At 27.0% G+C, this 27,389-nt stretch overlaps 2 protein-coding genes and 2 non-coding genes across 9 annotated transcripts in view; 2 read left to right on the top strand and 2 right to left on the bottom strand.

Annotated features, from left to right (window-relative positions):
• Nucleotides 1-1,572, top strand: part of LOC113559335 (voltage-dependent calcium channel type D subunit alpha-1) — a 39,729-nt gene extending 38,157 nt beyond the window's left edge. For 5 of the 6 annotated variants that reach the window (XM_026965034.1, XM_026965030.1, XM_026965032.1 and 2 more), the window contains one exon: nt 1,051-1,572. In XM_026965034.1, the coding sequence (XP_026820835.1) occupies nt 1,051-1,236 (186 nt within the window). In that variant the 3' untranslated portion in view covers nt 1,237-1,572. The remainder of the gene's footprint in view (nt 1-1,050) is intronic. The other variant, XM_026965031.1, reaches the window with a different exon arrangement.
• A 1,478-nt stretch (nt 1,573-3,050) lies between these two features.
• Nucleotides 3,051-9,152, bottom strand: LOC113557463. Its single transcript, XM_026963000.1, has 2 exons — nt 9,072-9,152; nt 3,051-5,004 (listed from the first exon to the last, which is right to left on the bottom strand). The coding sequence occupies exon 2, from the start codon at nt 4,995-4,997 to the stop codon at nt 3,084-3,086; it is 1,914 nt and encodes a 637-aa protein (XP_026818801.1). The 5' UTR covers nt 4,998-5,004; nt 9,072-9,152; the 3' UTR covers nt 3,051-3,083.
• Nucleotides 9,153-12,819: 3,667 nt separating this feature from the next.
• LOC113559476 lies at nt 12,820-12,938 on the bottom strand. The gene has a single exon (XR_003405978.1). It is a non-coding gene; the product is annotated as a 5S ribosomal RNA (ribosomal RNA).
• A 1,304-nt stretch (nt 12,939-14,242) lies between these two features.
• Nucleotides 14,243-14,361, top strand: LOC113559477. The gene has a single exon (XR_003405979.1). It is a non-coding gene; the product is annotated as a 5S ribosomal RNA (ribosomal RNA).
• The last annotated feature ends 13,028 nt before the right edge of the window (nt 14,362-27,389 follow it).

The following is a 27,389-nucleotide window of genomic DNA, read 5'->3' as shown; positions in this document are numbered from 1 at the left end:
TTAGATAATATTTATACATCATTTATAAAATAAAGAATTTTTAAATCATTCCTATTTTCAATGTTAATAAATTTCCTAAAAAAAAAAAATATTAAATATTATTACATTTTTAGAAGAACTAAAATTCCTACTAGTAGATACATTTATATATATTTATAGAATTTTCGTAGAAGATATGTATAAAATATTAAAAACTTATTTTAATTTCATTCATTAGAAATAATACAATTTGTATTGTGAAAATTATAAGCCATGTGGGTAAATAAAAATGTCTAATGCTGTGTATATAAATTTACACTTTGCTAATGCCTAATAGTATGTAAATTTATAAATGTATCATAATTCAGTTGATACAAATATTTAAATTTACAAACTATATCCATGTTGGTCCGTACCAACGTGTCAATTTGTTATTGTGTTATCTGCACGTTACATTGCATTTGTATATTTTATTATCGTATTAATTGTGAATTATTTTAAAACATACCCGCCATACCATGGCTTCCATGACTATAATATTGAAAATCAAGCTTTCATCCGACCTGCATAATGTTCTCTTGCATAAAAGTTAACAAACACGACTATTCTACAGGGGCACAGGGCGTAAGAGTTTTCCTGTAAGACATGTTTTTGTTCTAAATACGTATCGGCTTCGACCCCCTTAAAACATAAATGTATCATATTGTTACTAATATTGTAATTGAAATAAAGAAAATTGTTAAACACTGACTTACGGTACTATTGTTGTTGTCTATTTTTAAATATTAAAAATATGTTATTCTGTTAACAATGAGTTTAGATGACAATTAAATGTCGGATAAACTTTAGTAAAAAAATAAAAACATTGTACGTAACTACATTTTTGACATTTTATTTTTTTACATTATTTATAAAGAAAAAAACTGTTTAATAATAAACTATGGTTCTAACCTAACAGTTAGCTTTTACTAGATAGCTTTCGTTTTTCTGTTACACATTGATTAATTATGATTATGACTCACGAATACTTTTGATATATAATTTATAATATAAGATAATACGTGTATTTAGATATTAGCGGAGCAAGGTCTTGGTAAATACTGTGACGAAGTGTTTGTGCAGAACACGTCCAAAGAATTACGCGAAGCGTTAAATATGACAAGAGAAGAAATGGATTCTGCTGCACATCAGTTACTTACACGTGAACAACATGGCCGCCCCATATCCTTCCACGAAGAAGACAGTAATTTTGTCTAAGATATTTTCCTTCCTATAGGTATACAAATTATAATTAAAATAATTCATAACATTAATATATAAATAATATTAATCATTATTCAATTCTCCGAGTCCAATTCAAGTGCCTCACAATATAATTTTATCGGTGTTATTCGGCACGTGTGCCTATAGTCATAAAGTTTATTTATATTATTATACTTTTGAATTTAGTTATTTTATTTACACATTAAGATTTTATCGATAAACGTTTTCCATGTTAACTAATTATGTAAATAATTAATTTTTATTAGAAGTTATACTATATAGCTTATATTTTTTGCTTAGTCAATACATATTTTATTTTTTATTTTTGGTGCTGACATTTTACAGTTATTATATAAATGCTATATTATATTATATTATATTACATTAAATTATATTATATTATAATATATTTATGTTGCAGCTGTATTTACTTATTATTTTGTTTTTATTCTGATTTTATTAAATAACTAGATGCCATTGAGAGCAATTTATAAAATTAAAATATACTAGTTTAATAGTATTTAGACACATTTACATACAATGTATAGCCGTATAGATGCCTAATTTTATAAATTCAACCGCTCAATAATTATAAAAACATCGCAGATTCATAAAAATCATTATTTTTATCATTTAAAACAACATCGAGTGTGCTAACAATGTAATAATAATAATGATGAGTATATAAGTTTATTATTATGTTTAAGAGAAAAATATACAAATACGTTTAAATAAATGTAATTAATGATTATCATCAAAAATCTATATAGGCTTGTTGAGAATTCAATATAGTTCTTATCTGGCAAAACTACTTAAGTTCTAAGCTATATACACAAATATAACCTTAGTTTTAAATGTTTTAAATAAAAATTACAATAAAATAAAAATATTAGAAATATTAAACAATAAATTTAAAAAAAAAACAGATTACAAAAACTGTTCAATATGTAATTTTAATCGCATAAACATTTTTATCTTTGTCTTAACATATTTTATATGAAAATCATAACCTTTTAATGATTTTATAGAAATTCCATAGAATATATACAAAAGTATACCATAATTAACAATATCCCTTTTTTATAATTATGTATTTAATATATATTTTTAACTATTTGGTGAGTACCAAAACAATGGTTAAAACTGACGCTTTCAAGATTATATAAATACAAAACATAATATTTATATAATTAATTACTATAATATTTGAAAATAAATTTATTATATGATTATGATTTTTAAATACTTAGATTTTTTTTATTTATGCTTATTATACATTTATACAAGTATAAATACAAATACCAATATTTTTAGGAAATAGTTTGTGAAATAATGATATTTTTTTTAATTTAAACTAAAATATGTTTTATTTATGGTGAATATATTTTTTTGAACTTAATTAATTAAAAAATTAAATGATATTATTAGTAAATTAAAATTTATAAGAAGTAAAACAAATTATGATTAGGTACATAAAAACTTTGAGAATAAAATGAATAGCCGTATAGTCGACTATTATATGTTATACACATGAAAAAAATCATAATATTAATGTACCTACAGTACTCAATTAGAAATTAATTATAATCTATTGCATAATTTAAAAAAAAAATTGCATATAACTTCCAACAACGGAGTTAAGTTCTAAATTAAATATTGTTAAATGCTATACTCAAACATTATCCTTACACCACTTATACTATTAATAAAGACGTTAATGTTAACGCGAAAAATGATTAATAATATAAAACTAGACTCGCCTGAATTAATTTGTTTTTAAGTATTCACGTTTATATAAAAATAAAATAAAATTGAAAACTATATTCCTGTATACTATAAAATTATAAAAAAGAACCAAATTCATATGCAAATGTACAATACATTTGATTTATTTTATGTTTTCTTACTTTTTCATCCCACAATTTGTTTGCTGCTAGTACTCCTTCGGTAACAGTTATTTCATTTTCACCTTCCACAATTAAATTATTTTCTTTTAAAAACTGCATTTGAATATCGTATTTTATATGTGACCCATTGATAGCTGCTTGAGTTTTCCCGTAAATCTTAGATATGAATTTATCTTCCTTATCATAAGAGGAACTCATATGACGCTGATGCAAAATTGTAGCAAAAAAGTGGTATTGATAAAGCAAGTGTGCATTTTTTAAAAATAGGCAAAATGCATCCTCTTTGTTTGGTATAAGATAGGCAAAAGCAGACGTCATCATCACTCTAGGAAAATTCTTACAGACGGTTTCCATCAATTTAAAAGATACAATAGGATTTTCAGCTTCATTTTTAAGATACCAGCATGTTATTAATGGGACGCTCTCACAAATTCTGGATAAAGTCACGGCAGATTTTGAATTTTTAGCATTTGAGACCAAATTATATGTAGTTTTAAGTCTTATAAACTCACGTTTAGATTTTAGTGATAATTTATCAGCGATATTTTCCAAATTGTTTCCATTCTCAATGCCTAACTTAACCAACATACATATAATTCTATTTATTTCATTTTTAATCGAACATGATGCGGCTAAATAAAATAGAATAACTTTAGGGTCGAATTCCCGTTCGTAATTTGTTTGCTGTAACCACGATGGTACATAACGATCACGTTCATTGAACTCCTCGGCTTCGGGTTGATTTTTTTCCAATTCGACCCATATTTTATCAGCCAGTTCTGTATTTTTCTCGTCAGTTAATAATCTTACCTCACCTATTGATTCTTGACAAGTCTTGGATTTGAATAGTTGAAGACTAAGATAACCAAATTTGTCTACATCATTAATTTGATTTATTTCATGTTGTCTTACTATTTCGTCCCACAAATTTTTTGCTTCTAGAACTCCTTCGGTAACAGTTATTTCGTTTTCACCTTGCACAATTAAATCGTTTTCTTTTAAAAACTTAATTTGAACATCGTATTTCATATGTGACCTATTGATAGCTGCTTGAGTTTTCGCGTAAACCTTAGATATTAATTCATCTTTGGTATCATGAGAGGAAATCGGATATCTCTGACTGGAAATTCTGGCGAAAAACTCATATTGATGAAGACAGTGTGCCTTTTTTAAAAATTGACAAAATTCTTCCTCTTTGTTTGGTATGAGATAAGCAAAAGCAGACGTCATCATCACTTTAGGATAGTTCTTACAGATAAATTCCATCAGTTCAAAAGATACAACAGGGTTTTTAGCATGATTTTTAAGATACCCGCATGTTTTTAGTGGGACGCTCTCACAAATTCTGGATAAAGTCATGGCCGATTTCGAAGTTTTAGCTTTTGAGACCAACTTATATGTAGTTTTAAGTCTTATAAATTCGTATTTAAATTTTGGTGATAATATTTTAGTGATTTTTTCTAAATTATTTCCCTTCTCAATACCTAACATAACCAATATATCTATATCTCTACCCATATTTTTTGAGCTTTGTGCGGCTATATAAGATAGAATATCATTAGGGTAGAATTCCTGTTTGTCATTTATTTCATGTAACCACGACGGTAAACAATGAAAAAGTTCACTTAACGCCTCGGCTTTTGGTTGATTTTGTTCCCAATCAGTCCACGACTCAGCAATACGATTTATAGGCAGTCCTGTTATTTCCTCGTCGGTTAATACTTTTAGTAATTTTACCTCATTGATTGCTTGTTGATAAGTCTGCTGGGATTGTTTAGGTGTAGGCTCAGATATATTACACTCCGAGAAACTCGTGGATGCAGTCACTGGTACTTCTTGTGTAGACATGTTTCTCCTAGTGCAGACAGAAGTATAAATTGTACATTAATACTTGAAGAATAGGTATTCAATATCGAAACGAAAAATTTGATAATTAAAATACAACTAAATAAATATATTATAAACCTTTTGTATCAGATAGAAATTAAATTCGTTAAAAATATAAATATGAATAATAATCATACGACGAAACAATTATTATAATACACGAAAAAAAATTTAACTGAAAATTATATTATACGAGCAACTGCGGCTGTTGAAGACTATTGGACGATTGGAGCAGAAGAAACTAAACTATAAAACCATAAATTCTTGATTACTTTTCGATTTCTAATTTCTGTACAACAAAACAATACTAGACATTAATACTACATTAATATAATGAGGTACAACGATCGAACGCTAGCTAATAGTCAATAAATGCGTTACTATTTAGTCAATATCGTTGATGGACAAGGTTCACAACTCACTATAATATTGTATTCCAATATAGTAATGTAACAGTAAATTGTCGTCAATGCATGTACATTAGGTAGGTACACCATTAAAATGCATTAATTATATATGCGCATAATTGTAAAAATATTATATTAGAATTTTAAAACTTTTAAGAAGAAGTTTAATCTATTTTGAATGTTTTATGAAAATGTACTTGATATTTGATTTTAAACAATTATTATACTTTGCCATTTACGATGTTTAAAATAATCAGTTGTCAATAAGTGCAAATCTATCTATTATCTATTATAAGTTAGATAAAAAGATAATGTTAAATAGTATTTAATTAAATATATTTGAAAATAAATAAAATAATTTTTCTGTATCCTAATTTAAATATCATAACATTGTGGGACCCCTGGGCTGCAGCCCACTCAGCCCTGCCCTAAATCTACCCCTGATAGATACAGGATTATTTTGGGTTTGTTTTCGCAATAGAATATATATGTTACATACTAAGTCCGGAATTATACATTTCGCAATTTGTACAGTGATTTTGGTGCACATTGCGAATTGGTGCTCCAAAATACAAAATATATCAATTAAATAATATTTTACTAATATGTAATGTTTATTAAGAAAATACTTTTAAAACATAACAGTTATTATAGATTTACGTATTTTATTTTATATCACAATGCGTCCGGTAATATGTAGTTTTATAATAATATTTTTTTTGTACGAAAAATTGTAATTTTTAAAATATGTTTTTAAATTTTGTGTTTTTTACAATGATTGTTGATTTCACAATTTGTACAGTGATTATTGTACATATGGCGAATTCTATAATGTAACTTGTACAATCTAGTTACTCTATTGTACAGCAACATTGTACAATTCTAGACTTTGTATGTAACATATATATTCAAACCCCAAAAAGTCACTAATTATTTTTTTTGTATAATCGAGTTATCAATTTAAATATTTTCATAAATATACCTATTTAAAATGTAAAAATGTGATACAATATCCCTTCATAGTTCTTCTTACAACAATTTAAGAATATTAAAAAGAAATACGCACAATTTTATTTGATAATAATCGTTATAAGTTCAAATTATCCGTCTCTCTTTCTATGAAATATTTTTTCGTGTACCCACAATGATTTATTAAATCAATTGGATTCAGCTCAACTGTGCACATAAAACAAGCGCTCCGGTCTTTTAATTTATTTTTAAAATTAATGAGTCAATCGCCGCTCATAAAGCACTTCGAGGAAAATAAAAAGTGTAAGTCAAAATATTTATGACAATAAAATAAATAAAATAATTATATGCTCAAAAAATATGATTTTTTTTTTTTTAGGATATATAATGAATAATGACGATTAGGTGTGTTTTAATATTTATTCTTAGTTTATGATTAAAATCTGTAGATTTTTACTTCGTACAATTTACAAAAAAATATTGCTCCATTGACTTAATAAATGTTTACATCAAAATCTAACAAAATATTTAATTAACTCGATTATAATTTATAATATTGTGTGAAGTTAGCTAAAATAATTATAATATATAAATTGTCAATTGATAATATTTAAAATATATATAAACACTAAACAGAACAGTCCAACCTAATACGATCACTAATGTAACTCATTAAATAATAATAACTGCATTAACAGCAACCAATCGTTAATAACAACTAACATGAACTATTACCTATAATTCCTACTTATTGAATTATATGCATAATCAGAGCCGGATCTAAGATTTTTTACGCCCGGGGAAAATATTAAAATTACGCCCAATCATAGACCAAGACTGAAAATATATCATTCCCTTTAATTGTTTTCTAATAAATGGAACTAAAATTACAAACATACTTTACATACTACATACTTATTGATTTTTAAACACATAATAATGTTAACTAACATAGTTAAAAATATCAAGCTAGTTCATACTCTGATACTCATAAAATCTTATTACTTATTACTTGTGTTACAATAATTAAACTAAATAAAAGTTATTCTGATTTTTACACTACTATTAAAGTATGCTAAAGAGTATGCTCTATCTTTTCTAACTATTAAAATAATTAATAATACACATTTTTTATACACATAAATACATTTTTTTTTGAAATTTTAAAAATTTAATAAAATCAGTCTTAAGTTCTGAGTGAAGCAAAAAATGTATTGATATCATTAAGAATTATAATTATTGAATTACTTAAATTAATATTATATTGCTTACTGTAATATAATTAAAATTATAAAATATTGAATAATTAACTACATTTACGAATTAAGGTAATATGTAGATATATTGTTACACTCTTTATTACAATTTACAATACATTATAAATTGAGGCTCATAGCACCAATAAAAATCTACAAAAAAATAATCTCTCGTTTTATATTTTTTCCTTTTTTTAAGTTATCCAAAATTGGATGGAAAAATACTATTTTATAAAACAAATACGCCAATAACTTAAAGTTGCTGCTTTTTTTAAAATAATATAATATAATATAATTTAATATAATAACATATTAACATAAATCATAATATAATTTTACTAATTAAAACCACTGAAGCGATGAATGCAACTAGATATCTTTATTTAGTTTATGGAATTAAAATTTTTTTACAACATTAAAAACTTAAAGTGGTTACATATTTTTTTTTCGAAATAGGGTATTTAAATAGAAACTGTTTATTTTTGTTTGTATTCAGTCTGCAATAGTAAACATTAAACAATTATATAGGTATTATATTTTTATATATTTACTATTTACATAATAAACCTTAATTTAAAAAATAATTAAACATAATTTTATTTTTTCATCAATTTCAGTTTAAGGCATTAATATAAACAATAATAATATATATTATAATTAATCTATTCTGTGGACTGTGGTGTAACCAAATTTAGACTATATCAAAAAGATTCAGTTTAAAGTGATTAACAAATTTTCAATGAATCGGACTAAATAGCATAGCATTGGTATGCCTAAATATTTTTAAAAATTTGAGTGGCCTAACCCACATTAAAACTTAATCAACGTTAATTGAGTTAATGCTTGATAGTTAGTTTAAAAAGCAAGAAATTATATGTAAAACGTGAGTTTATTATTTTCCTTAGAGTGGATTTTATAAGAAAAAAAAATGTTGCAAAATAATCAAAACTTGAATAGGCACCTGTCCTATATAAAAACACTTTTGCTGTTTTGGTTCTGTGTGCCTCAATTATAATAGACCTTTATAGTGAAATATAAATTCGTTTATTCTGATAAAGATACAAAAATTTAGATTTTAGGCCAATAAAAAATGTAATCAAATTATAAAAATAAAATCTTTTTTTTTAAACATAAACAAATGTATAACCATCTTGGTAAATATTATAATATATAATATTATAAAATATTAACATAATTTTCAATAAACAGATATAATATTATATCGTACGTTGATTGATAATCTTATAAAAGTTATTGTGTAGGTATCAGACCAGACATTTTAACGAAAACACAGCATTAATAAATACCTAGTTTGACACTATCACTCAGAATCTTAATAATGATAGACTATAGTAGGTATATACTTATTACTTATACTTATACGAATCTATTTATAATCTTACCTTTAACTAAAATGATGTCTTTTGTCTATAACTAACTGGCTATTCCGTGCGCAGAGAGATTCAGCCGCGCTTTCAAATGGCAAATGGCAGAATTCGTCACTGTGGTCTATGGTAATTAATTTTGTACTATTTTTATCCGCGTCATCGCCGCGCGTCGACGATAACGTACATATTAATTATTATATTTATATTTATTATTGATAATATATGTTTATATTTAATTTGTATTATTAGTCTGTCTCTATAATCTATATGTACTGTCGACCGTCGACGTACGCCGCCGATCGCGCAGCTACGCGATCTAATAATAGAATGATTAATTATTTTTCGCCATGAATGATTTTATTTTTATTTTTCATTATTAAGTGAAATAAAAATATTGTACCTAATAATACCTATTGTTTGTGTATAGATTGTAATTATATTTTAATAAAAAATTAGAAAAAAACTTCTAAAACCAAACATTAATTTAAATACCTACAAAAAAATTACGCCTATTAAAATTTTACGCCCGGGGATCAATCCCCGGCTTCCCCCCCCCTAGTTCCGCCTCTGTATAACATATAAGTATTTAGTTTTAATTTATATTTGGTGTTTATTCATAGACGAGGATTTTTATTCTTAACAGGTGTTTTAGAAAACGATTCATATCAACATTATTTGTATTATTACAACATTAATGATAACACGATAATAACGAATGTTTCATAACGTTCCACACATCAAACGAAAACACTTATGTAACATTGCCATTACGATTTCTCGATTTTAAGAGGTTAAAAATATATACTATATTACTATGTGGCTTTTAAACATTATTAAATATAAATTATTATTTTTTACTTTATCATATTATTTCTCCCCAGTCCTCACAGTTATAACATCTATAACACAATAATATATTAAACGTTCTGTATGTTTTAATATCAACTTATTATCAACTTCATACAGCATCGGCTACATAGGTTTGATATTGATATGTCGATGACATGCCAATGAAGTCTATAAATTAAATTTCAAATATAAATTGGCTATATTCTGCTCCTGATCTACAGTTTATCACACAAACTATTGTGAGTCTGCTGAATCATCTTGATAAATGATAATTAATATTATACTAACATAATTTCCGACGGTATTCAACACTATTGAAGGCAATAAGTTCCGTTTTCACAATAATGATAATATAATCATTTTAAGTTGCTTGTTCCTCACACCATTTTATCGTTACGCCAAACGCCTACAGCCAATATCGTAAAAATAGTATCAAAACATCCTCACATCGATACAAATATTTAAATTTACAAACCATATCCACGTTGGTCCGTACCAACGTGTCAATTTTAATTTCATACGTTTTTGCGATAATGCATAATATACCTATGTTATTAATTTACACGATTAGTTTGTCAATTGTATGTTATCTGCACATTACATTGTATTTGTATATTTTATTAATTGTGCACTATTTTAATGTATACCATTATTACCATTTTATATATATATTTATACATGTACATATACATAAAAAAGAATAGGCGTTTTTTATGTTCCAATTTTGTGACAACACAATTTAACTTTTTTCCAATTTTTTTTCACGGGGATACTCTTCTGAGTGTCATCCGATTTTTCATTATTTTCGTCTGAGGGGACAGAGAGAGAGGCTTGTATATTTAAAGGTTACGTTTTTTTAGCGTATTGTTTAAATATAATTTAACGATTTCATTTTCACAAGGGTGTACCTAATGAGCCTTCGAATAAATCACTCTTATTATTTTTAATTGCATTTTATTCGTTATTACAGTTATAAATATCGTAAATTAAGTTAAATTATAAAAAAATATTATGTATTATATAGCTAGGTTTTAAAAAAATTAATTATAATAAAAAAAACAATTTTATAGGTACGAATCGATTACTTAACACACGAGCGAAGCCAGATTATTCAGCTAATAGCTTTTATATAATTATTATATTGAAAATCGGACTTTCATTCGACCTGCATAATGTTCTTTTATTTACAATTTAAAAAATTTAACAAAATCCAAATATTCTACAGGACGTAAGAGTTTTTCCTGTTCTAAACAAAAAAATCGGCTTCGACCCCCTTAAAACTTAAATGTATCATATTGTTACTAATATTATAATAATATAGTTAGAATATAAAAAATTGTTACACTGTAAAATTATCATCCTTACTGACTTAAGATACTATTATTATTAAGTATTTTTAAATATCAAAAATATGTAATTCTATTAACAATGAGCTTAGAAGACAATTAGATGTCGGAGAAACTTTAATAAAAAAAATTAAAATATTGTACGTAATTACATTTTTGACATTTAAAAAAAATAATTAAGACAAATGGACAAATTGCAAAAACATCGTAGAATCATTAAAAACATTATGTTTATCATTTAAAACAACATCGACTGTGCTAACAAATAACAATGTAATAATAAACAGAAAAATACGTTTAAATAAATGCAATTTATTATTGTCTTCCAAAGTCTATATAAAAAAGATAATATATATAATTATGCTTGTGAAGGACATAAAACTTTTTATCTGGCAAAAATACTTAAGTTCCAAGATATACATAAGTATAACCTTAGTTTTAAATGTTTTAATGAATATTACAAAAAATAAAAATATCAGAAATATTAAACAATAAAAAAAAAACCTTTTACAAAAACAGTGCAAATGTGTAATTTTAATCACATACACAGTTTTTTCTTAATCTTAACATAACTTTTTTTTATTTTAAATATATTTTTAACTATTTGATGAGTATCTACCACAAATATGGTTAAGACTGACGCTTTCAAGATTATATAAATACAAAACATAATATTTATAAAATTAATTAACATAATATTTGAAAATAAATGTATTATATGATTATGAATTTTTAATTTTTTTTTATTTATGCTTATTTTACATTTATACAATATAGGTATTAATAATTTTAGGAAAATGTTTGTGGAACAAATTAAGATATTTTTGAATTTATAATAAATATTTATTTATGGTGGATATATATTTTTTAAACGTTATTAATTAAAAAAATAAATGATTAAGTTCTCAATTAAATATTGTTAAATGCCATATTCAAGCATTATCCTTACACTACTTATAACGTTATTTTTTATATAAATACAAATAATGGTGGTGAAATTGCGTTTCATTAAATAAATGAATTCTAAACAAATCGTTCTAAATAAACTGCAGTCCCACGAGACGCACAGAGATATGTCAAAAATATGACCTATTTTCTTGGGACGCACACGGAACATTAAAAAAGTGTAATTTCGGGACGCAATCGAGAAACTCTCGATTTTTAGAGCGTTTAAATCCGTTCCTTAGTCAATGAATTCAAATTTTAACTCATCCATTATACAGTGACTCATTATTCATTCGAATCCTACCGTACAGCAGAGCAGTACCCTACCTTTGCTACTATATACTTATAAATAAATGAATATGAAGAAAAAATTATATATTGTATAATATGCTATTAGTAAAATGCAATATTTTAATCATGTGAGTGTAAAATAAAAATACATTTTTGCAAACATTCGCTGTATGTCCAATAAAATCAATTCACACCACTTCATTAAATCGCTTCGTAAATCATATTAAATGGTATTAATGATTAACATATACATAAAAATATTTATCTATTGTTATATAGGTATTTAACGACTAGCTAGTCGTTTTAAACAAAAAAAACGAAAAAAAAAAAGATGCCAACGGCACGTAGTGTTCCCAAGCGGTCACCCATCCAAGTACTAACTACGCCCGACGTTGCTTAACTTCAGTGATCGGACGAGAACTGGTGTATTCAACGTGGTATGGTCGTTGGCGAAGAGCTCATGTTGTCGGACTACAAATAATTATATGCCTCAATTTTTTTTTCTTCTTACAAATAATTTAATAAGAATATAATGAAGTATACAATAAATAAAACTTAGTAATCCTCTAATGAAACAGTGCCCACGAACCAACATATTTTTTTAACGTGAAATTCAAGTTTTGTTTGGCTAAAATTTTGACCTATTGCAGTTTCATTAGCAAAATAATGTCAAATTTTGTAAGCCACAAATAGTATTTCAACTAAGCTTTAGGGAACTTTAGTGTCAGATCAACAACCTCACAAGTTATACAATACAGAAATAAACATCAAGCATAGCTGAATAAAAGATTTAACATTTGTTTAACTGGAAAATAAAAAGTGATTAAAATCAGTACACATGTACAAGGATGAACGTAAATCAATTAAAAAAAATAACGTGTATTATTAGTGTTTATATACACCATAATAACAATACAAACAACAGACTATTATACAGCGTCGGTAAACATCACTCACTAATCGTTATTCGTTTTCAGACAATAACTAAATTGTAATTTTCTTGGTTTATTATAAAATTATAAATTGCTTAACTTCAGTGATCGGACGAGAACTGGTGTATTCAACATGATATGGTCGTTGGCGAAGACTAAATGTGAGTACGGGAGGTGTCAAGTGAGTCACTGTTAGATTAGAAATTTAGGACCGTTACTGTCCTTTCGTGTCGTTTTTTGTATGTCATTGAATTCAAATTTAACACATCCATTACATTGATCTACTCGACATCTAATGTGGAGCAGAGCGGTACCCACTTGCCAACTTCTTTTATTATTAACTTTTTAGTTTACCTAATACATATACGAAATATAAACAAATAAATATTAAATAATAATAAAATACAAGTATAAATTACCTATATGCTGCTCCTAATTTTCTTATAGAGTAAATTAATTTTATAAACTAAACTTTTATGTTTTTGCTTGTAAATATATCGATTGACGTTCAAGGTTAGGTTAGTTGTAACTTGTGAGGTTGTTGATCTGACACTAAAGTTCCCTAAAGCTTAGTTGAAATACTATTTGTGGCTTACAAAATTTGACATTATTTTGCTAATGAAACTGCAATAGGTCAAAATTTTAGTCAAACAAAACTTGAATTTCACTTTAAAAAAATATGTTGGTTCGTGGGCACTGTTTCATTAGAGGATTACTAAGTTTTATTTATTGTATACTTCATTATATTCTTATTAAATTATTTGTAAGAAGAAAAAAAAATTGAGGCATATAATTATTTATAGTCCGACAACATGAGCTCTTCGCCAACGACCATACCACGTTGAATACACCAGTTCTCGTCCGATCACTGAAGTTAAGCAACGTCGGGCGTAGTTAGTACTTGGATGGGTGACCGCTTGGGAACACTACGTGCCGTTGGCATCTTTTTTTTTTTCGTTTTTTTTGTTTAAAACGACTAGCTAGTCGTTAAATACCTATATAACAATAGATAAATATTTTTATGTATATGTATAATCATTAATACCATTTAATATGATTTACGAATTTGATTGGAGAAATAAATGAAAAAAAATTAAAATATGTCATGGTTCCAAAAGAGTAAAAAAAAATTTTAAAATTTGATCATATAATGATGATAATAATAATGTCAATTATCTTCTGTTTTAATTTTTTAATATAACAAAACATCAAATTGTTTATCAGGAGAAATAATTATTTTACGGTCGATTATCATAAAAATTTAAACTTCAAATGCTCATAAAATATTGATTTGGTTTTGTAGTAGATATTTTTTTTTTTACACATAATATGTTGCTAAACTTATAATATATTTTTATATATATTTATATTTAAATATACTTAGTTATATAGTATAAAACTGTATTCAATTTTCGAACCTTAAAGGTTTATAAAATTAATTTGTATGAATTTCTAACTACAAAATAGTTTGCTAATTTTCGTCAATTTTTTAATTTTATCAAAATTCTTACTTTAAATACTTGTAAAAAAGTATAGTGACTAGGTAAATAGATTTTCGATATCTTTCAATTCAGAAAATAAAATCTTATGAGGAGCCTTGAATTAAATTTTTTTAATATCTGTGCCAAATGAATAATTTTTAATTGACGTGTACAGAAGAAAAAAATGAAAATTTCTGATGTCTATATAAATAGCTCGAAATATTTTGAGAATTTTGTATCTAATAAATAATTATATCATAAATATTTGGTGAAAATGTCAAGCATCTACGGTTATTCGTTAATTGTTTTCTAGTTACATCGTCAAAATAGATTGTGTCAAAATTGGATTTACGTAAAAGTTGTCGTTTTTCCTGAATCTTTAACCTCCTTATAGTACAAAATTTATTACCAGAAACCACCTTCAATTTTTAAAATTAAAACATTTCATCGACTATATACTTATCGCGTGTACTTTTATCGCTTCGATATTAAAAATTATGTGTGAGTGATATGTACGCGTTTGTAATAAATGTTGTATTTATCGTGAGTTACCTTTATGATGTACCACTTTTTAGTGATACTTACTATTTATCCTAATTGGATAAAACCTCGATTTCATTGGCAATACGGTATAGGCGCTACGCTACTCGCGCAGTGCCTCGCTCTCTTCGGTTCATTCCTTATTATAAATATTATAATACACGATATACCCACAACAGTTTCATATCTTCGGCGTCTCTCGACTCTAAGGCCCTAAGGGTGTAACAGGCGTACATTCGTCGGCAGAAATAGTTGTACAAACGTCGCGCAGTCGTGTCCGGAATTCACGATCATTTAACGCAGCATATCATCGTCGAGCTTCATCACCCCGTCCGTGATCCGTGCCGTACAACAACACAATATAATAGGTAGATGTTATATACAATACCATATAATAATATGTACATTATTCAGCGTTCCGCGTGTGAGATATCACGCCATAATATAGCTGACAAACCTCTCGGTGTGACGTCCTCTTAAGCGGTGAGAATCGATCGTCTGCGTCGAAGTACAATGTAATAATCGCCTGCATATTATAAAAACGACTCGATATAGTCGCGCCGAACACGTACATATTATATACATATATAGTATATATATATATTATATTTCTGATATGTATATATATTCGACGTATGCGCCTATATATATATATATATACACATTTATGTATAACCATATATATTGTATATATAGTGCCTGCAATGCATCGTGTGCTGTATATAATAATAATAATAACAATATGTACATGTATAGTACGCGGGAATACACGCGCGCTGAGTTCATTGTCGAAACCCGCAGGTATCGGACGACATATTATATAATGTATATTAGAAACGGGATCAAAGCAAACACCATTAGCCTGAACCTCCCGCGGACAACCCCGAAACGCGTCTGAAAGGACCGAGCACAATATTGTTTACGGAGTAATTTTTCTTCCTCGTTCCTATGTTGATGTAATAATAATAATAATAATATGTGTAATATATAAAATATCATTATATGTTATTACTATGTACTATATAGATGTACATGATGTGACGCCGATCGGCTACGATTATATTTTTCTATTGTTGTATCGGCTTAGCATTACAGTCGTGAAATCGCAGTCCGGACAACAGCGACGAAAAAAAATGAAACCCCACACGTTAAAAAATAAACACTATCGTGTGTGTCCAGCGTCCACAACGATTTATTATCTACACACTACATCATTAGGACGACGTTCGATTTAACAGGGACATAATGTACTTGCCATTTTTAGTATTATTATTATTGTTATCGTCATCGTTTTTTCTACGTATACACAGTTCAAACAACGGGATAAAAGGCATTATCTACGTTATATAGGATATCCGCCAGCTGACGCGGTTTCCTTTTCCTTTTCGAACAAAGTGCCCATAATAATTCACGCAATGACAACTTAATCCGTTATGATATATTTACTATGTCTTTTCGACAAGAAAACGGACAAAAAAAACGTGTAAATATATTTACGACCTACGTCAAAACTGTATCGATATCGGTGACACATAATACGTTGTTATTATTTCGTACGTCACACAATACGATTGTCGATTGATCAAATTTTTAGCGATAAAATAATAAATCATTGTATAATAAAAGCGCCAAGGGTAGGCAGGGTGCCAATATGATTTATGCGACTGGTCACGCCGATTTTAATCGTATTCGGTAAACATTTCCCATCGGTAGTTTTTTTTTTCAATTTTACTATTATTCATTATCAGGGTGACATTTTGACGGGACGGGTTTACAGTTCTGTTGAAAATATCGATTTCACACGTTTTCTGCAAACGTCTTCCGGTGTAACGTATTTTCTACTTTTTACTTACTTCAGTATTTATTATCACGCAATAGACACATTTTCTGGTCTTTTTGTAATTATTAACTAATGATAGCATGTATATTATTATGCTCTTACAGTCTCACTACGTTGAGTCGTTTGGTATCTGCAACAACGCGTCTCATTTTAATAATAAATTGCATTAAATAATAATAATAATATGTACTATAGGTGGATTTTAAAATAAATGAAAAATGTTATTGTGTGTATTAAAATTCATAATAATATAAAATACGTAACAGTATAAGTTCCCACGAATAATATTTTTAAATTATAAAAAAATTATTAACATATCGTTACTTATCGTTTAAATAAGTAATTTCGTCCAAATTTGGACTTGAAATGCTTATAAAAAATAATTGTATGATAATATATTTATTAGATTTTATGGTTTCAATATGAACTACTTATGAAGAATCTTGGATTAAATTTTTCGAAACTAAAATACAAAAAAAAAATTTTATACATTTTTAACTACAAAATATAGCTTCTAATTTCTTGTAATTTCGACAAATTTCGTTAAAATTCTAACTTTAAAATTTTATACAGACATAAAAATATCTTTTTTTGGGATCTTGTGTTAATTTTTCAAGCATTTATACCCAACAAATAAATTTTAATCGACATTTATAAAAAAAACCAAAAAAATTGAAAATTTCTTTTGCCTTTAAATAACTCAAAAATAGTGAACTATTTTTTACATTTTATTTGTAAATATAAAACTATAATATTAATAATTAGTATAAATTTCAAGTACCTACCTAATGTTATGCGTTTTTAAGTTAAATCAAAAAAACAAAATCGGTTTTATCGAAATTGGATTTGTGTAAATAATTTATGTAAAAATTAAAATATAAATGTCTTATAACATGACCAATACTTTTTATTGGGACGAGACGTAGTATACACATGTAAGATAATGTTCAGTTGTATTATTATTTTTTTGATATATGTAATCAGAATTACATAAAACAATTTTACAAACCGTTTATTTAATTATGATGGAAAATTGTGTATACCCATACAATTAATTTGAATAGATAAAATATATTTTAGTTATTGACCAAAAAATACTTCTCAAAAAAAATTAATTCTTCTCAAGAATTTCCAAGAATGTCTCCCCCTCACCCTGTTAATACACCACTGCTATAGCAGTTACAGTTAACAGTACACAAATAATAAAAGCTCACCCGACAAAAATAGATTCCAATAACGTCGGAGAGTAATCTAAGTTCTAACTATGTCAATGCAAGTTCTCATGTAACAAAGGTGTTAGATATATTGCTGTTGTGATTGTGGTGCTTACTTTATCAGTGTCACATTATCCACATTGTAGATTATAACTTGTCTTTAAATTGTTTTGCTGACTGGAAATATGACAAAATATCCTAAAACGCATTTTACGCAATTTACATTTACGTATTTTTCAAAAATACTCGAGCCACAATTTGCGTAGGTAGTGATGTAGCTTATATGATTTTTTGTGGACGAAATTTACCGACTTCGGTGAAAACAAAACAACATGGTTGTCACTTTTCTTACAATAATGTATTTATACTATTATTGGTAGTAGTAATATATGAACCCACATCACTTGTAACTCAAACTTTTATATTTTAAAGTAAACAATTACACGTTTATACAGTTGTATTCTTTGCTTTAATAAGCCGGACGGTGACAAGAACGAGTACAATTCTGGACAAACTTAACTTTAGATATAATAGAAAAAGATAGTTGTTTGTCCAATACCAGACATAGCTAAATGAATTCATATTATTATAATTTTACGAATACAATTTCAAAAGTTTTTGGTTCAGATTTGGTGATATTTGGAAATATTTATTTTACTAATAAGCATATTAAAAACAAATACATTGATTTATTATTTTAATCTTGTGAGACGGGCCATGAATCAAGTGATCAATGGTCACTGACCATACGTCCCATTTTGAGCAAGACAATCCGTTTATAGTTAATCTCTATTCCGTTGTCCCCTTAGGAATCTTAGAAACACTAAAATGTTCCATTTCCAAACGGTAAACTAACCTATAATTAGTATCTATTACAAATTTATTGTAAATATGAAAAGTAGAGAACTGTATTAATATTTTATTTTATTTAAATTGAACTATAAAAATGATGCTAAGACATACAAATCCACGAAACTAAAATTAAATAAAATGTTTCTTGTTTGTTTTTAAGCGCATCTCGACTGCATCCTTGTTTAATACGTACGTATTTCAGAGAATTGTTGGTGTTTGCTAGCCGCATATACTCGTCGTGTTATATACCTAAACATAAAAAATACTGAGTTATAATATAAAATACAGGTCGTCGTGACTCGTGGTTCTCCACTGCGGTATACCTATACTCATAATGATTATAGAAAATCGTACTTATCGAAAATATTAATCAGGAAAACGTTGTTGGCGTGGACCAATACAGTGAATGATGGTGAAATGGACACCCTGTACACTGTTCGGCGTCGGACCTCGTCTCGAGGCGGTACGCCTCCGACATGATAATATATAATATACTGTAAGTGTGTATATATATAAACACGAGTATATGATGAATACAACCAGGCACGACAAGACGTATAATGTATGATGTATAGCGTGAGAGTCTATACGTATATAGTCGTACGACACCCATACGTACATATATTATTTTGTATTATTATTGTTTTGTTTTTTTTTTTAAATTTTAGTTTTTAACAGTATTCGCCAATATAGCAGACGACTCCCACGCGATATCTCCTATTATAATACAGGGTGATTCTCCTAGCGTGCGTACCATCACCACTTTTAACAATAAAATCATTTAAACTATGATTTTTGTAATTTTTTAGTATGCTTAAGGACCACATATTTCTGATTATTTATATGTATAGAGCAGTGCACCGTATGTTTTTCGATGTAAAGCAGATCATTTTGTTGATAATTATTTTGATGTATCTAAATCAAAATTTAGAATAGTCATTATTGTTATTAATGTGCGTACACTAAAGATAGTGATGGTTCTTAAAAACGGCTTAACTAAAATATGAAATTGATGTAATAGTGTGGATCTGTAATATTAACTCTATATTTATTATTTACTGTACCTATACTTGGACATTTTAGCAAATCACAAAACGTGATATATATAGATAAATATTGATTAGGTATACTTAAGTTTTTAAATATTCCTATCATCCATCCTTAGTAAATAGTAGGTACGCACAAATTTAAATAACTCAAAAACTACTCGCTTGCATTTCGATTTAGATAATATGTAGGTACATCAACATTTTCAAAAAAAGTTATCCGAAACAACAATTCACGGATAAAAAAAAAGCGAAAAAAAATATAGTCGGTATCGCCACAGGAAACTCCTAAAAAAATATAACCTATTTGTATAAAAAATATAAATACTATTTGAAAATATGTCCACTTATAATATATATATACATATATTATGTATTACGGTGTGTATTTAAGAGTTTAAAAAATCAGAATTTGAATGAATTCGATGTTAGAGGAAAACACGGGGGGTGGTGCAGAGCACGCTCGGTGAATCGCTCTGTATAATATTATAATATACGTGGTATATTATATAGTGATGTGGTATTATACCGAAACGCGAGACCAGAATTTCGTATATACAACGACGTCGTTAATTTGTTGTAGCAGTCGGCCCGAGACCCCGCGAAAGAGTGCTGCGGGAAACTTGCGTGCGTGCGCGCACGAAACGCGTATACCTACGCCCGTCGCGAAACGATTAGCCGATAGATAGGCGCTCCCCACCCACCCCACTGCACCCCATGTGGACCACGTCGACGGATTCCGTCAGACCCGTCCGGGTCGTATATTATAATATATTATCATGTCGTTTATTTAATAACGTTTTCTTGACGAGCGATTATTATTATATCATCATCATCATTATTATTAAAATAATAAAATATCATATAAATAGTACATGTAATACGTATTATACGCGCGCTGTATCGCTCCGAACGCCATCGTTCGTAATCATCAATAATGTTTGGTATTATTACACGTATTTTATTAATTATTATTTATTATATGTAGTACGCATAATATTATAATATTGTGGTGAAAACGTGTAGGTTATAACACTGTGCAGGTAACCCATGTACAGGTATAGTGCCATAATACCACGTCCGAGTAACATTTTAATATGTAAACGACGTTATATTATTATATATCTATGCGTTATTCAGAGCATAACCTAAGAGTATATTTTATATTTTTAAAGTATATATATATAAGTAAATAACATTTTATAATAATATATTATTATTATAACATATATGTTACAGTCGTGATGTGTAATAAACGTCTAGTTTTTATTTTATTTTAAATATTACTTTAAGTACTGTCGCAACTGCAATGATTATTTTTTAGAAACAAAAATAGTATGTATTATAAATATACAGACAGCATAAAATAATCATTATTACCTATATTAGTCCAATAGTCCATTAAATATCGATACGACTAATTAAGATGTAATTAAAAAGTAATAATAATTTATTCAAGAAGAAACAAATCCAATATTTTCAGAAACGTACTTACGTGTTTGTTGTACATAAAATATTAACATATATAATATAATATGTGAAATATGTAGGTATCCATAATTGTTGTAAGTTTTATCACAATATTAAACGATCAACAATGATTAATATCTTTAAATTTTACCATGGCACGCACTACGTTACTTTACAATTGAATAAAATATCACACGTAGTATTTATACTTATTTAAAAATAATTTTTCATTTTGAATTAAGATGTATATGCATTAAAACATATAGGACCTCAAGTTGCTCGGATTTCTATTAACTGAACAGGGCAGCTCGTATATACGCTATATTCTATCTTTATTGTTATTTAAACATATTATAGTATACGTGTTTAGCTGTTGATGAGGTGTCCGTAAAAAATGTTTATAGACAAAAAAAAACGTTAAAAACCATATTATTATATTATTGCAGTAGTTATAATGTATGATATTATGATGAGCGTAGAAGAAAAAAATTAAAACATGCGTTTATTTTATATTACCTATAGGTGTATGGTGAGGCTAGAGCGACTTTGAGATGTATATAAGTATATTATAGTCGTAGCAGGACGCGCAGGTATATACCTAAATACCTATAAGATAAATCTTTCACTTGTGCGCAAAACACTGTGTAGTTATAGAACAGAAAGAATTTAACCGACCTACATAATGCTGCAAAATTACATACCTATAATACTGTTCTAACCGTATGGGTTTTTGTACAGCGCGCGTGTATATATTATGTACATTGTAATTTAATATGATAAGAATTATCTCCGTGTCATTTTTTTTCTTCTTCGACATACATATATTTTGTTGGGTATGCAATGCATAGCAATTCAATGAAGACCGCGTATATTATATTTTATAACGAACGAGGAGATTAAAACATTATTTAAACAAACGAATCTATAAATCTTCATTATTACAATGTATTTTAATTGTACTTTTACAAACGAAACGCAATACCCCCTCGGCCCATCCGTTTAGAATATCATTCAAACGCATCACACGTGCGTTAGATAATATTATATTATTTATCTTCCGCAGCCAAGACCAAAATGAAATGATTTCTTTATTTTTTTTATTTCGTCTTGTTTTGTTTCTCACGCGATAAGTACGACAAAAATAATAATAAGCAATAAAAGTTAACACCTATATGTATACTAATACTACCTACGACCTACTCCGTGTATAGAATCGTATAGCTCGTTAAATCTATAATTTGTTTATATTTAAATACAATTATCGTTGTATTTAGGTACCTTATATTGATGGAAAAAAAATTAAACTGTAGAAATTGTATGGATCTTTCAATTTAATATACTAATGTATATAATATATACATATTATTTTATATTAATTGCAGAAACTTTATTATGTTATTTTATTACTCAAATTGTAGTTAACAACTGACGTATAAATTTACTATAAGCGCAATTGTCGTACAATTACTATTTATAATTCATATACGAAGAATGTGATAAAATAAATATATTTAATTATTTAAATGAATCCTGTATTTTCTTGTTTATTGTAGAGCGCATTAACTGTAACCAGTGTGGACTAAATACTAAATAGTTAATACTTACTGCAGTTATTTATATGATATACAATCGCATATTCCGTTATTTTTATAATAACTGCAGTGAAATACAAAATGTTGATAATTAATAATTTACGAAAAAAATGTTTTTTATATCAAAATATTGTTTATGTATGTACCGATTTAACAAAATCCGTAATTATTTTCCTTAAGTGTGTTCAATAAAAACATATTATTAAGAATAAATATCTTAAATACACTTATATAAGCACTAACGTCTAAAGTCTGGGAAAAATAATTAAAATATAATTTCGTACTTTCGTACTTTCATAGGTATGAGTACTTAAAACGGTCGTCTCGGATCAATTTTGTATGCCAATAATTTTGAATTCTAAACGAAATCTAACGAAATGCAAATCTCATCATTAAATTCACAGCAATTATTCTACTCATATTAATTGTGTTGATGATTCAAAATTATGATTATATGACGTATAATAATAACTAAAAAAAACCCTGCAGTTACGTCGTTGCTAATGTATTATTGTATAACATCACAAAATGTGTATTATAAAGCATAATTTGATTAACCTACCGACATTACTCTACACGTAGTTAGCGTTTGCGTGATGTTTATAAATTATAATAATATATCAAAACCGTGAACACTAATCGTATACAACACCATTCCGGTGATCTGTATGACGAGGCCTCAAAAAATGTCGGTGTGAAATGTCATTGCGTATATATGCGTATATTATATATTATTATATAGTCGCTAAACAATGGCGTGGGTACACACATTATAGTGTTTTAGACGCGCATTATAATATTATGGCGGACGGTTTTAATTTTTATTAGTTCTGCAGGTAGAAAATATATTATATGACACCGAAAGCCGCGTCCAGAGTTGTAATAAATTTATATGTCGCCGACGTTGTCTCTATACATAATATAATGTATATAATATACCTACAAACGCGTATTTGTATTATTCTTTGATCGTTATACCGCCTACGGGGCAAGAACTGATTATCGTCGGAAACACGCGCGTCGGGCATTATGTAATAAATTACAGTGACAAAATGATTTCTTTCGGTCCGGAATCCGGATATGTTAGCACTATTATGGCGATATGATGATGCTATTTTGTAATTGTGTTTATGTATTATATTTATATGTTTTGATCGGTACCCGAATGAAATATATAACATTACTTAGTATAAGGTGAATCTGCAGCTGGCGTCCAATATATGTAACATAAATGAGCATTATTTATTTAGTATTGGTTTTATTAAATACTATCAATACTAATACGCTATTTCGTTAAATAATTATATATATCCTCGAGTTTTCTATTAATTTTACTCCAAGTATCTACTATGTTTTTGGATCGAATAAAAAATACTTCGAATGTAATTTATGTTTCAGATACGCTGTGGTTTAATCCTAACCATAATTGATGCTTTATTTATAATAATTGGAAGAAATAATTATCTATGAATGATTAGTTTTGATTGACTCGAATTATTAAACAATTAAAAACATAACGAAAATAATTTTCGACACTAGCGCGATAATGGAAGCTAAACCGAATGAATAGGTCGTATAATTTATAATAATATAATAAATTATAATTACTACGGATTAATTTAATATAATAATTTTTTACGCGCTTATGCAACAGTTATAAACATATTATTATAATATATAATAAAATTGGCTTATGAGTTATGAGCAATAACTAATAACAATTAATATATAATAATATCGGTCTTCAGATATAACAATGATTAGGTAGGTACATAATTATTGTCACCGAAAGATTAATTAAAGAATTAAAAAAGCTGTTGCCGTTTACTATCGTCTTTATAAAATATTATGCATGTAATAGTGCGCATTCAGCTGTTGCCCAATTATAATTGTTTTTTTTCTTGTATTGAAAAGATTATGATTCTATATTATGTCTATTATATTGGCCTCCCGCGAGTAAATCAAAACGGCTACATTATGTATATAATATATATAATATACATGCCATTATTCTATATTATTATGCATTATAATGGTAATACATACCGGAGTCAATATTTAGTGTAATCTATTATAATAGATCGTATTTGTAACAGCTAGTTTCTCAATCTATCTGTGACCCAATAAATTGTGTTCAATTTTAACTGTGTCCGTCAATTAAAAACTCAGCTCAAAATTCAAAGTGTGGAGTCAAAACTTAAAATGTATCATGTATGTATATAGTGTGCTAATGAGCTAACGTTTGTCTCGACTGTATTATATAGGTACTTACTAGATATTACTAGGTATATTGTCTATATTAGTATTGGGTATTGCATAATATGTATTTATTGTTTTTTATTAATTAATTTTTTTTAATGTTCTTGATATACACTACATATTATATACACCGCAGTTCAAGAAATAGGTACTCCAAGTAGTCCAAGTTCTTAATGTTAGTAAAATATGTTATTGGGGGGGTTAACAGGATGATCAATCCCCAGGCGTTTTTTATGCACCGTTTTATTTTGTGCATTTTTATAAGTTTATAACATTAAATTAAAGATGTGTGTGTGTGTGTGTGTATGTGAATGAATGGGTTTCATGTTCAACACCATATTCATGTCATTTTAATCTTGTACATATATCAAATTTGCTTATTGTAATAGATGTGTACAGATTGTAAAATTTTCTTTAAATAAAACAACATAACATAATATTAAAATAATGAAATGTATTGCTGTTTATAATCATAACATAATAAGTACGATACAGAAACAGCAAAGTACTATTTTTAGATTTCTCTGTTCACAAAAATTAAAAACAATTCCTCCTGATTAAATAAAATGTTTCTAAGGATTTAAAGATTTAAAACGCCTTCTGTTTTACTATCACACTATCACAGTTCTATGGAACGAATAATACATATTATAATATAACAATAAATTCGTATACTTTGTTGGAGACTCGAAGCTAGTAATACAAGCCACAAGGTAGATTTATCATATCTTTGTTTTTCCACCTTTGTTGTATAGAAACACTAGCACCTATATTAAGTATATTATGTAGCAATATTTAAGAAACAATTTTGTATTGAAACAAATATTTTTACGTAGTTTGAATATCGAAAAGTTAACAATGATTATATTTTAAATATTTCAATAATAAACGCATATGTTCTTAACAATATGTAAATATTAATAATATTATGTACTATTTTATTAGTACAAATTGGTTTTCACGACAACAAACATTTTTGGATTCAAATATTCAAAAAGTACCTATTGTAAATAACGTGATTTGATAATTACCTAAACTAACGTAAAACGATTTAATCTTTTAAATTTATAGGTGGTCACCTAACGTTCAAGAAACAACAATAATTTTCTCACAAATAATTGGGTAGTCGCCATAACCAATAAATTCCATTTTTATCTCTTCATCGTACCTAACGAATAACGCGTGGGTATAGTAATTTCAACAGTATATTATAATTACATAAAATTACGAAAATCGAGTATTTAAAAATGTACAGTGTTTCTAATTGTTGTTACATGATAATAAAAAAACGATTGCGAATAAAAAAAAAATGTAAAAAACCTCTTATTTAGTAAAATTGGTACTTATTAAAAACTTTTATATAAAAATTATAAATAGTTATACAAACAATGTTGTTGATATTCCTATACTAATATAATAAAGGTACTGAAAATATAATTTCCATCAATTTTTAAATGAAATATTTGTTGATTGTATTAAATGTAAATATATATCAAATTGTGGATAAACAATATTAACATAATATACATATATATTTAAATACTTTTACTTTTTTACTAAATTAAAATCCGTTCTTAATTAATAATATTTTTAATATTTTATTATATCTATCATATAATAATATAAAAACGGCCCTCTTCACGAACCGTTGAACTGCATCTTATAATATTATAATA

This window comes from Rhopalosiphum maidis, chromosome 3 (genome assembly GCF_003676215.2).
Source record: "Rhopalosiphum maidis isolate BTI-1 chromosome 3, ASM367621v3, whole genome shotgun sequence".
In the NCBI taxonomy this organism is placed as follows: Eukaryota; Metazoa; Arthropoda; class Insecta; order Hemiptera; family Aphididae; genus Rhopalosiphum; species Rhopalosiphum maidis.
Note: the sequence above shows the minus strand (reverse complement) of the source record. Positions and strands in the feature narration are given on the sequence as shown.